The 12867-nt window shown below is 38.7% G+C and overlaps 2 protein-coding genes across 2 annotated transcripts; one reads left to right on the top strand and one right to left on the bottom strand.

Annotated features, from left to right (window-relative positions):
* The first annotated feature begins 7 nt into the window (after positions 1-7).
* LOC145497140 (uncharacterized) lies at positions 8-2573 on the top strand. Its single transcript, XM_081476940.1, has 2 exons — positions 8-1643; positions 2011-2573. Exons 1-2 carry the CDS (start codon positions 1578-1580, stop codon positions 2473-2475), a joined length of 531 nt encoding a protein of 176 aa, XP_081333066.1. The 5' UTR covers positions 8-1577; the 3' UTR covers positions 2476-2573.
* Positions 2574-4086: 1513 nt separating this feature from the next.
* On the bottom strand, positions 4087-7105 carry LOC145497591 (uncharacterized). Its single transcript, XM_081477410.1, has 4 exons — positions 6853-7105; positions 5904-5958; positions 5216-5250; positions 4087-4911 (listed from the first exon to the last, which is right to left on the bottom strand). Exons 1-4 carry the CDS (start codon positions 6994-6996, stop codon positions 4447-4449), a joined length of 699 nt encoding a protein of 232 aa, XP_081333536.1. The 5' UTR covers positions 6997-7105; the 3' UTR covers positions 4087-4446.
* Between the last annotated feature and the right edge of the window lie 5762 nt (positions 7106-12867).

Raw genomic sequence — 12867 nt, 5'->3', positions numbered from 1 at the left:
TAAGATTATTCCACACAATAGCCTCTTCTTAAACAGGTGTCCCTACAAAAATCTTTGCATACTGCTGAAAAGAGCAATTCAGATTTAATTGAGCTCAATTTGTTAGTCGTCATTTGTAAAATCACAGTCATAGCTCTGCAAATTCAGAGACTACATGCGGTTTAATTTATGTTGGGGGCATGTATATGTGTTCAAGCATAGCAACGTCTCTGAAATGAGAATTTTTTGTAACTGGGAAAAATGTGACCCTCAAGCTTGGCCATCCATGTATTTATTTATATTTTAATATGTTCTTTCCAGCTTTGTCGATACATTTCGCAACGACGCCAATATATATTTTTAAAATCTATTATTCCTTCCTTGATGACTGTTTAAATTCTCCTTTCCAACGTGTTTACTGTTATGATCACAAATCGTGAATCAAAATATGATGTTGCAGAATGAAGTCGTTTGGTTTCGAATTTGTTTTCTATCATATTCGGCGTGTTCAAACGAAGGTGTTAATAGCGCTCCTGGAGATGCGAAACGTTTATAATTATTAATGGTTAGCTTCACTAAATTATCAAGATTGAAAATTCAAATAGCGTTAACTAGCTACACGTACCATTAAATCTGTCATAACATTAGCTTGTGACCCCTATCAAAACTTACATTGTTCCCTCAACATGATTTTTCGGGAAGATTTCATTATTATTACACCTTTGTACTAAGTATAGTTTAACCAAATAAAATTCACTCGTCGGAGTATTGGACAGGGTGACACAGTCGAGCCTGATGAAAAAAAAAGAAAAATGAATTACACTGTTTTCAAAGTTTTGCTCATTGGAGCCCTATTTTCCGAGGCGTTGGCAGCGAACACTTCAGCGGACAATAAAACGACCTCTTTGCTGAGGAAATGTCCGAAGACTCAGTGCCTCGTGAGTATACCTTATTTAAGTCCATTTCTTCGATCTTCAAATTGCCGTTTTTCCTAATTTAAAGTTTATCGTAGGGTTAAATGTTGACTGAATTTCTAGCACTAGATGTAAAAGTTGTTTTCGCAAATTATGATTTGCTTCGCGTCACTAACTTCATGTGTTTTTGAATTTGGTTGTGTGGTCAGACCGAAGCCATCGCCTGTCTTTCTGAAGGAAGCGTCAATGACGAGGGAAGTTCAGGTAATGATAATTATGTTAGGACTTGGCCAGAGGCTCTCAGAAAAGGCTATAGGTAACTTCTGTAGAGATACGCAGAGCCCATGATGTCACTGTAACCGATAACAAATCCATTCTTTCACTAGACGCACTGCTCGAACCTAGACTTGCCCACAAGCCAAATTAAACTGCAATAGCCGAGCGCGGAGTGAGAAAAATGTCTGTGGCACCAAAGCACGCTCTCACTGAGACACATCCAGTGTACGGCCAAAAAAAGAGTTCAAAATCGCGAAATCGGCCTTTTGTGTACAGTCCCTGAAAAGTGGAAAAAAGATTTCTGTCGATAGTCTAATCAGGACAGATACATTTTTTATTCAATAGGCGAACTTGCTTGCACAACTATTCGACTAGACACTTAATTAATCTACAGTTTGACCGACCATCATGTGCTTCTTGTGTATCATTTTAGGATCAGGCGAGGGAAAACGGATAAAAGCTTTGGAAGAAGAGGTCAGGTTTTAATGACTGCGTATATTGTCATTATTGATACTTCGCTCAGGTTTTCTCACAAGCGGGAATCGTATTACGTATACGTTATCCTTTCAGTTTCGTTTAATGTACTTTAAGACACTAACGCACAGAGTCAAACCAGATTGACTAAATTATTGTGGTTTTAACGTTTGAAGACAGAAAAGTAATTTGCGACCATTAAAACTGTTGATCAGTCTGTACTTCCATTTATTCTCCTCGAGGCGGGTCTATTCCTTGATTCCAGCCAGAAAATGGGAATCTTCTGGGCGACATGATTTTTGCGAAAAAAAAAAAGATTGATCATTTATCCTAATGTAGTGATATTTAGTTTATGTTGTCTCTTAAGGTTGCCAAACTGAAAGCTGTACTCGACAAAGCGGGGAAACCTTCTGGATTCGCTGTGCTCGATAGCAATGGCCGCTTGTCCCAAAGTCTCCTTGTGGCGGGTTACGACAAGTATTCTTTGTACGACTTAGGCTGGCAGTCTCTTCACATGGCAGCCGCTGCTGCCTGCAGAGGGAGCACCGGTTCAGGGGGGACTGGTTGCTGTGCAAACGCCGTCCTTGCGCATTACGCGGCTGATAAGAAGACTTGCGCTCAGATTTGTGCCGCGACTCGGTACAGCAACTGTGACGCAGAAGTTTCCATTCATGGAAAAACAGGAAAAGCCACAAAAATGGGAGAAATGATTGGCGCGTTCTACAACTATGGATGCGGCCACGCGGGGACTGGGCTGTCACGCTCTGTTAGTGACATCACTCGGTTCCAAGGCCCATATCCCTATTACAGCTTTTGCTGTTGCCGAAAGTAAAATAGTTACTAGAGAAAATAAAACGTCTTTCCTGCGTGTAATTCCTCGCTGTAACACCCTGAGTAGCTGTTGCTTTCAGCATTGAAAATAAAAAATTAAAGCCGTTAATTAATCTTTTTTGATGTATTTAGCTTGATTGTTATGTCATTGTTGACTATCTCCGAACCAAGCTTTGGTCAAAATTTTGAGTCACGCTTTTTGGTAAGAATAGTTATTCGAATTTTTGATATTTAGGACTTTATTTTATTCGTCGGAGTGAAAACGTTTGAGAAATCAGCAAATGTGGAAAACTTTATTTTTACAAGATATGGCCATCATAATTTTGAAATCCTTACCGAAATGAAAACGTTTTACCTAGTAATATATTCAAGATGAGTCTGGCGTTTCTGTCACATTCCTCACGGGTAGTTTACCTTTTGGGGGTAACGAAACTTGGGGTGCAATCCATTCGACCAAACACTCCGATATAGATTTTCGGAAATTTCCACTGGCGAAAGAGAACCTGTCCACGTTGACATTTTGCAAGTTTATAACTTGGCAATTGATTATTGTTGACTTTCATGAGACACTGACAGCTGGGACAAAATCCGGCAACTCAAAATCCAGCAATTCTCTACAACGCTATTTTTTTTTTTTTTTAACATCTCAAAATAACGGAGATACTACGCGCGTTCTGATTGGTCAATAGAGTTGCCGAAACTAAGCTGTATTGTACCAGAAAACACAAAGTTCCCGACATGACAGCACTACGCGAAAACAAGACGACTTTCACCCGCAAATTACTTTTCAATTATTTAATACACTTTCTGTTTCTAACCGATGGCCTTGTCACTTCCTTTCTTAAAACTTTTAAAGAGCAAATAAAGATTTCCTCGCTTTGCTCTGTGGATTTCCGGTGTGGAGCTAAACCTCTCAGGCTTTTCTTCATTCAGTCGCTGTGGCTGATTTGTAGCTTACAGTTCTTGTTGACGCTACGTCTAGAGATTTCGAACTCACGCTCTGTTGAAGAGACTCGCGGAGCCCGTTGGGAGTTGAAAGATAGAGCGAGCGAGGTTCGACTAGAAAAATAAATAAAAATACATGTGAAGAAGAGCCGAGCGATATGAGAAATACAGGACAGAATATAAAGACTCACAAATGTTTCCTGACTGGAGCGAAGACGGTGAAGCTAGGTAGAATAGATTCCGCAACAATATTAACTTGAAGCTAGAGAAAACGTTGAAAAGATTGGCGCGCTAGGAAACCGTAGCGTTTAAATAGTCCTAATTTGCATACATAAATGGCAAGCTAAAATAAAAATTTGCACGTGGAATCCTACATGGTTGGCCACGTCATCTCATGAATTTGTTGAGAATACGAAACTTGATCACGAACGTACAATAAATTTCCCACTCTTTGACAAACGTTTGCAATATATTTAAGTTTCATGTTTAGAAAAGCAAAAGGCCACTCTTTCTATGGGTTTACCGGCGCAATAAACCCACACTCGTGGTTTGCTAGTTTTTCTCGCGTTTTCCCAACATACCCCGTGGGTTCATTGCGGCGATAACCCATAGATAGAGTGGTCTATTGCTAATTATCAGCACTGAGGTTAATCCTGGACGCAGGTGATCTTTCCAGGGCCTCTGCGCTACAATTCTTTGTGCATGTGCATGTTGTGATTTCTCTGTTTCCCTAGTTTGTGGATAGTTTGTGCAGTACAGACAGTATGCTAAGATATCTTATGTCTGTAACGAGTCCAGTTTGTATTGACATAACTGCTATTGTTTTGACTTCGGCGTTGATCCGGTGTGATTTAGCTCAAATAGAACTTCTTTGAGAAGTATTGCAATAATGAACTCGATTAAAGCATTTCTTGCTCTTTTTATTATGCAGATTTGTAAACTATTTCTAAAACTACGTGTTGTGCCGGTAAAACAAAACTTCCTTCTCTTACAGAGCACAAAAATGCCTTATCAGTAGTTTTTGAAACTACTTTCGGCAGCAACAAAAGCTGAAATAATTTGAGGAGCTCATGACACCTTCGTCAGCACTTGAAACCTCACTGCCCCCATTCTGCGGGCTGTTGCAATGGTAGTTGTAGAACGACCCCACTATTTCTCCATTCTGAGTGGCCTTGCGCTCTCTTCCGTAGATGGAAACCTCTCCGTCGCAGTTAGGATACGAACTCTGGGAGCAAATCTCTGCGCAGGTTTTCAAATTGGCGGTGTTCCTTACCATGACCATGTTTCCGCAGCAACCGCTTCCTCCTGTGGTGGTGCTGCCTCTGCAGGCTGCTGCTGCTGCCATATGAAGAGACTGCCACGCCAGGTCGAATGCCGAGTATTGATCAAAGCCGGCCGGAAGCAGATTTTGTGGAAAACGGCCGTTTTGGTCGAGCTTTGCAAATCCATCTGGTTTACCAGCATTGGCCAGCTGAGCTTTAAGTTTGGCAACCTAAAAATGTAAAATATAGTAATATTATCCAAACAAACTTTACTGCAGGATCTCTTTTAAACCTAAAACACGAATGCCAGAGTTGAAATTTCCTCCACATGGCATCATATGAGAAATTATAACAAACCTTATGCGCTGACACTAATATTGAGCCAGTTCTGAATGTATTGGTCTTTAATGGTTCATTATCACCTTTGCTCGAGAAACACGAAACTACTTAATAATCAATTAAAAAAAACACAAAACGAATGAATATCAACGAAAAAGGATGAACAAGAACAATATAACTTGAAAGAACATTCACCTCGTTTTCCAGCTCCTTTAATTTATCGCCATTGACTAAGATGTAATACAAACATCATTAGTAAATACCATTACCTGAATACATTCAAAACAGTAGAAAAACGACAGGAGATTAAGGCAGTTTCAACCGCGCATAATTTTCATGGGTACTGGTTTTTCTCTCCCGTTTCTGTTTTTTTAGTAACTCTTATGCAAAAATCTTTGGAATACTGATGTAATGTAACCAATTTTCTGTGTTTTACAGCTGAAGTTCGAATAAACGCTTCTATTCCTTTTAAAAACGCGTTGCTGTTCCCCCCTCCCCAACCAATACAATGTTGAAACTCAGGATAGTGCAGGTACTAGTTTTCAACATGGTATATTGTGGTGGGGGAAGAGGCTAGGCAGGTGAAGTTGCATTCGTGTCTAGTGTGTGTGTGCAAAAGGGCCAAAAGTACACATTTGTCCCGTGACATTTTGTCCATGATTTCAACTAGTTAAATAGAAGTGAAATTAACGTCAACTATATATCGATTCTAATGATTGGTCGATGGCAGGCGCCCTCTGTCATTTGAGCACATGACCCATGGCGAATAGAGTCTATGCAAAGCTATGTTGTTAATCGTGAGTCACTGAATCAATTGAAAAACTTATTTCTGTGCCTCATATAAGGGGAAAGAGAATGTATAGATACAAGGGATGGATATTACCTGTTTGGCTTTGATTAACGACACCCTTACCAGTAAGACAAGAAATGGCTTCATTCTATGCGGGAAAAGAAGAAATAAGCCGCGATTTAATAATTTATAAAAGCGTCGCTGAGCTGAGTACGTTAATTATTTTTGTCTCTCCTCTTATAGAACGCGTCCATCTTTGTGTTTTGAAAAGGAAACCATTGCCTATCTAAACACCATTGTCAAAGTCACTCGATTACTGATTGCTTTATTTCCAAAGTTGTTACTTAAGTAACTCGGATTTCACTACCGAGATCATCGTTAAAATTACTTTTATATCCTGGATGCTTGAGTGATTTAAACCCCGGCTACAAATACTACTTAGCATATTTGAAAGCTGAACCCGGTAAGGAACTAACTAGGATACTAGAGAACTGCATAAAATAAACATGATGACGTACCGGCCATACTCTACTAGCCGAGAGAGAGGGAGCAAGGTTGATATTTGGTCAAACTATAGTACACCTCTTTGTTGTCCTCCGTCCAGTTGCGACAAAAGCTACGAGTTTCAACATGAATTACAGTGGGACTGCTCTGAATACTCCCAGTAAGGCCACTTATACACATTCTTTACAAATTGACCACTGGTATTTTAAAAGTTTTAAAATAGTTACTAATCAAACCGACCTGAAATCTGTTGCCTTTCTAATGTACAGCTTGATTACATGGATAATTTGTTGGAAAACTGTTGTTAACCTCCACGATTTTTATTCGTTAAATTTGTAGAAAATTTTGTCTGGCGGCCTTTGTTAGAGTAGTCGTATTGTAAACCTTCCGAATAAGTTTCTAAAAATTTCGCATATTAGCGATCTACCCAAATCTGGTTCGGGGACCTGACCGATACAAATGGCAATCAGTCAGTCAGTAAATTAATCAATCAATCAATCAGTCAGTCAATCAATCAGTCAATTTATCAATCACTTACCAGACAATAAGTCTTTAGGTCGCAAGACGTACTTGAAGAAACCTCGTTCGAGTCTTCATTTGCACATGTGGCAAGGGTAACAGAAATACTGCTGACGAAGGCTGCAATGAAAAGTGCTTCAAAGACCGTCCTCATCATCTTCATAAACGTCAGTTCAAAACTTATCTGTTAAGATAGCTAGCAATAAAAACAACAATTAAGAGTGAACCGAAATTCAAAAACAAAGTTAAAAAAAGATTTTCGTCAAAAAGAAAAAATCATAATAATCTTGAAAATAAGATTGCCATGGAAACATCGAAATCTTAAACCAATAACATTTCATACTAAATTGTTCCGAGATAAGTTGAACGGAAATTCAACAAATTTTTGATCGATTTCCTTTAAGTTTCTGAAGATTTCAATTTGAAAACTCTTTGACCAAGACATTCGCCAATTTCAGAAGATTGTCATCCAAACGAGCACTTACTAGCGCGGGCTGGTTACCTGAGCAGTGTCTGTTAATCTAGTCTTTTCCGTTTTAAGTGGTATCTTTTAGTGGTCAAATAAAGCCTGAGCCACGCCCAGATTGATCTCCTTTAGGTGTTTAATTCAAATTTTCTGACGAACATCCCGACCTTTTCATATAGGAGTCCCACCTCTTTGCCGGGAACATTGGTCCACATGGAGTTCCTAAGTTTCTTACGTTCCCACATGACGAAATGCACTTTCTTTCGCCGTGAAAAACCCAATACCCTTCTACCGTAAGATACTAAGCATAAAATAGTAAGACTGCTTCTAAAAGTTGCTGTAGAGAATTTCAGTAGAACTGGATCGCAACTGTGGAAGTTTTCGCTAAGATGGCACTGGGGAGATTGATTAAAAGTGCTTTTATGGTAAGAATGCTGAGACGTCTCTGAAACGTGAGTTCGTGGAGGAGATCAATTTATTTCTAAAACATCAACGCTCTATTAAAAACAAAATCCCTTTGAACTGAAAGTAATCATTAAGTGATGACGTAGTTATGTTTAATTAAATTGGCTTGTGTACCAAACGTGCAAATATTGCTTTTGTAAGAAGTCATGTTCTGATAGTTTTTACTGGTAAAATGATTTCTAAAGATTGCTACCGCAGCAACCGATACTGACTTTATGCATCTACCAGTTGATAAAAATGTATTTTGATAGAGTCAAAGTACTGCAGAAATTTGTGGCTGGACAGAATACTGCGTCTTTAGTTCATAATTTTATTCAGAAGCTACTGTAATTTGTAGTTCAGTTGCAATGTGTGCGATTCAAATGATCAATTCGTTGTCAAACGAAAGAAGTTCTTATTCTTTATTTTCTATTTTTTCAAGTAAAGCATTTTTCTCACATTCCGCAACCTGTAGAAGTCGATGAAAATATATACAAGTTAATTAGGTCGATTGGATACCCCATAACTGTCGTGATTTAGATAAACTGTCGTGTTAGAAAAGCAGCGTAGCATTAAACTTTTTTGAAAAGCGAGATTTTCCTCATAATCATAAAATAGGAGAGAGTGTTTGCTGGATCTCTCCGAGAACAAAACAAAATATTAAAACGAGAAAGACAAATTGTATGAGCATGTGGCAAGAATATCATGCAAGCAATTCAATCTACTGAAATCAATCCAACTCGGCGCTTGTCCTTTCTTCAACACGACTTAATCTTATAGAGTCCATTAATAGTTTTCTAGTTGAAGTGATCATTTGTTAAATCACAAATTTATCAGTACACATACCTGTTGGTGCAGCAAAAGGAAGCTTGCAATGAAAATGTTGATTTTCGGGAGAATATTTCAAACTCAGTCAGTCAGATCACGATCTTAATGAATTTACTTTAGCAAACAGCTGTATAAATGTCATACGTTAAAGCTCATTCCAGAAAACACTTAAATCTTAGTTTCATCAGATATTTATCTTAATTGCTTTACTTTTACAAACAGCTGTGTAAATTGCAAACGTTAACCTTATTTAGCCTGGGTGGGTGAGAAGGGGCAGTCACAATGTGCTTTACCTAGCTGATTTTAGTCTTTTATTATAAAAACAGCTTTCAGCTCAGGCTATAGCAGTCAATATTTTTGACTTTTCTCCAGTAAACGTTATCAGGGAACATTTTGGTGTGTCAACTGTTTGGTCACGTCACTTGAGGTGTCTATCACAACAATTTTTTCAAAGAGTTCTTTAAACAAATTTGGTGTTTTAAGCTTATCATTTTGCATGTTTGAGATCAAATTTAGATTTTATAACGAATTATTTCAAATTCCTCACACTTCTTGCATTTTTAATTTCACCAATTTTAAATTTCACTATACAGGGAATACTTTTAAATTTCACTATACTGGGAATACTTTTGTGTCGGAGACACGATAGAGTGAATGGGTGGTTAACATCAAATTTCTCATTAACAACAATACAATGTCACACGGACAGGTCGGTAGAATTAAGAAAATCATCTGCCAAGATGTGGGTGAGCATTTGTGTTTGATGAATCCGTCTTTGTTTTACATTGAATTCTAATTTCTCGAAATTTCCTACACGAAGAAAAAATCATTTCGTGAATACGCGAGATTTCAAAGTATATCTATATATATCTGACCGATTTTTCAAAATATACATGCTCGCTCTTTTGGTGCAAAGTCTTAATTCGGTTTTGATAAATCCAGTCATCAGTATATTCGCACAGAATGTCCCAAATGATCAGGGGATGCGCTAGTTTGACTCCAGATGCTTCAGAACGATCGACAGTAAGTAGAAACGCTCATTTTTCGGCCTTTCTGGGTCATCCAGTCATAATCTGTTGAAATATATGTATGGATTTATGAAAACAGTATTATTTACTTATTTATTTATTTATTTATTTATTGTGCTTTCCCTGTGGCAGCAGCCTGTAAATCTCAAAACTTAAGCGTTCTCTGATCATTTCCTTTAGACAGCAAAGAGCTTTAGCCACATCAATTTAGGGCTTAGACGTGCAATGGACTAGACATTCCTAGCTGCTGTTGGCGTTATTTGCTCTGAACTTTGACGTGGCTAAACACATTTGGCGCTCGACAAAATTCAAGTACATCCGGAACATTAATTGCTATTTGCGAGCAAAACATGGCCACGAGCAGAGTGAAGAACATGAGGTCAAGCGCTGATCGTGAGTATAATATCCTTGTTTTATCAATTTTAGGCGTTCTCGGCCTAGCTAACTATCAGAACTGTCTGTGATTCGCAAGCGCGGAAGAAAGTTATTTGCCTGGCTTCCGGGCGATAATTGACATAACGACAACATGTTGAGTGCTCCCTAACTCATAATTATGGCCTACTTTGTTTGAAGCTCAATCGATTCTCCATGTAGGAAGCTTTTGTTCAGTCCATTTAGGACGATGCAGGTTTTAGAAAGCTATAGATCAGCTCTCCGCCGCGGTTTTGATATCTGTACGATCGTGTTGATTTAGATTCCAATTTCATGTTAAAAGCACTCTTAATTAAATTGTACAATTCCTGATTCAAAGAAAAGACGGTGAAACTAGTCTTCCTGGCCTCAAAAGGTCGTTTTTCCAAGTGTGACCCATTTTTTCAAGTGTGACCCTTCAATCTAACTGTGACCAGTTTTTCCAATTATGTTTCATTTTTCCAAGTGTGATCCATTTTTCCAAGTTTCACCCTTATTTCCAAGTGTGGCTCATTTTTTTTCAAAAGTGACCCATTTTTCCATTTAGATCTGACTCTTTTTTCTAAGCGTGACCGTTTTCTCAAATGTAAGCCATTTTCCAAGTTTGACCCATTTTTCAATTTTCCAAGTGTGACCCTTTTTTCCAAGTGTGACCCATTTTTCCAGGTGTGACCTATTTTTCCAAGTGTGACTCTTTTTTCGAAGTATGATTCGTTTATCTAACTGTGACCCATTTTTCCAAGTCCGGCCCAATTTTGTAAGTGTGACCCATTTTTTTCCAAATGTGACCCATTTTTCCAGGGGTGACCCATTTTTCCAACTGTGACCCATTTTACCAACTGTGACCCTTTTGTCAAAGTGTGATACATTTTTCCAAGTGTGACCCAAATTTCCAAGTGTGACCCTTTTTTCCAATTGTCACCCCCTTTTTTTCCAAGTGTGACCCATTTTTTAAGTGTGACCGTTTTTCCAAGTGTGACCTATTTTTTCTAGTGTGTCCCATTTTTCCAAGTTTGACTCTCTTTCAAGTGTGGCCCATTTTTCCAAGTGTGACCCATTTTTTCCAGTGTGACTTTTTTTTCCAAGTTTGACCAGTTTTTCCAAGCAGTATTATTTATTTTTCCAAGTGCGAGTCATTTTTCCATATGTAACCCATTTTTTTGTGTTTGGTGGCAATTTTGCTCAAGCACGTCTCACAAAAATCCGCGTATCACTTAGCCTGCGAACGCAGACGTATTTCTGACTGTCGCTTATCTTCGCTGAAAAATATCTCGAGCTTCGGTCACTTGAAATTCTGTATTTTATGGGTTTTCAGGGTCTTTCTTTGTAACGCTCTTCAAACTATTCCGAGCAGCATCAGTAACAATGACTGTGTCTTTTTTCTTGAAGATTGAAATGTTGACGACCACGATGGATCCACGAACCAGCCATTTGTATCAGACAGTTAAAAAATATAAACTTCCGCGATGTTAGTTTTTGAAAAACGAAAAGGAATCACTTTCGGTGAACTCTCGTGGCTTATGAACCATTCGCTCGACACGGTGAATCAAATTTGGCTCGGATCGAGCGACGGTCCGCGAATTTGATCGATAGAGGCGAACAGAACATGAATTTGCCGCCATGTTCTAGATCGCGCCACACGATTTTTGATCGAATTTCGCGTAATGCATATACAACGAAGCCTCTGGTTGTAATATAACTATTTTAAGATTCTTTTAACTAGGCTATATATGGTTGGTTTACCACATTAAGTTATTCTGTCAAATGCCAAACGGCTTATATACCACAAACACTCCCAAATTGTGTTTAATGACAGATTTGTAATCTGATAAGCAAAACCACAATGACGTCACCAGAAATTAGAACCCATGTTCTGCTGGGTATTTCAAAGTCTCATGAATCTCGTCATGTCATGCAAAAAATAAGGATACGTAGGAAATGTTAATTTACATCAAGGTGCGAAACGTTCACATGTTCAAGTTACATCGTCAATCGAGGGTCACTTTTCCCACGAGGGCCAAGAGTTGATTTAAGCTGGGGAGTTCCAAGTTATTTAAAACTTGACATTTGGATATAACATAATTTTGCGATCTGTTGCACCTTTTTTCCGATTCTTTGAACCATTTTAGAGCCCCTAAAATAATGATTGAAATTCATGTGAAGATGGCGGATCCAAGATGGCGGACATTTCAAAATGTGACGTCATTTAGGCGTAATATGACGCCATCTTTAACGAGGGTTAACCCAGGCTAGCACGCATTTCTATTTCACACTTTTATTGAAGATGATTTCTGGTGCTGGCGGTATTTATTTCAAGAAAAATAGGTGACTGTCAAGTCGCACGTGTACGCATTGCGAGCCTATTTCTGTGATACATCAAGGAAATTTCATTTCGGTGCGATAACTTAAAGATATTCTCCCAAGACTGCATGCTTGGGTAAATTAATTTACGATTTAGAAGCACTTGTAACACTTCTTCACCTCTTCTCCACAAACATTTTTCCATTTGGCGTTGTTTATAGGCCCCGGGTGAAGTCGCTTGGTTGTCGTATCGAATTTCAAATCCAAAGGGAAGTACTCGGCTTCGTTGACGCCATTCCTGGAAAGAAAATAAAACACTTATTAATAAGACAATGTGTTGTACAAGCGGGTAAGGATAGACCATTTTACAGTTCTCTGCTCGCTCACCTGGCCTTTGAATGGCAGCGAGGCTGCAGGTGACCTTGCTTTGATTCACACCTCTCTGGTTTGGTCACGTAAATGCCCTAGTTAGCATTAGAACAATTTGATTGACACAACAACAGCAGTGAGATCTGTATCAAAACAAGGTCACCTCCAGCCTCGCTGCCATTCAAAG

Source organism: Orbicella franksi, chromosome 9 (assembly GCF_964199315.1).
Source record: "Orbicella franksi chromosome 9, jaOrbFran1.1, whole genome shotgun sequence".
NCBI classification, from domain to species: Eukaryota; Metazoa; Cnidaria; class Anthozoa; order Scleractinia; family Merulinidae; genus Orbicella; species Orbicella franksi.
Note: the sequence above shows the minus strand (reverse complement) of the source record. Positions and strands in the feature narration are given on the sequence as shown.

Coding starts and splice junctions, on each gene's coding strand:
- LOC145497140 (XM_081476940.1), top strand. CDS start 1,578: ATGTGCTTCTTGTGTATCATTTTAGGATCAGGCGAGGGAAAACGGATA. Junction 1,644..2,010: donor TAAAAGCTTTGGAAGAAGAG/GTCAGGTTTTAA, acceptor TTGTCTCTTAAG/GTTGCCAAACTGAAAGCTGT.
- LOC145497591 (XM_081477410.1), bottom strand. CDS start 6,996: ATGAAGATGATGAGGACGGTCTTTGAAGCACTTTTCATTGCAGCCTTC. Junction 5,251..5,903: donor CGTTAATCAAAGCCAAACAG/GTAATATCCATC, acceptor ATTACATCTTAG/TCAATGGCGATAAATTAAAG. Junction 4,912..5,215: donor TAAAGGAGCTGGAAAACGAG/GTGAATGTTCTT, acceptor TTACATTTTTAG/GTTGCCAAACTTAAAGCTCA.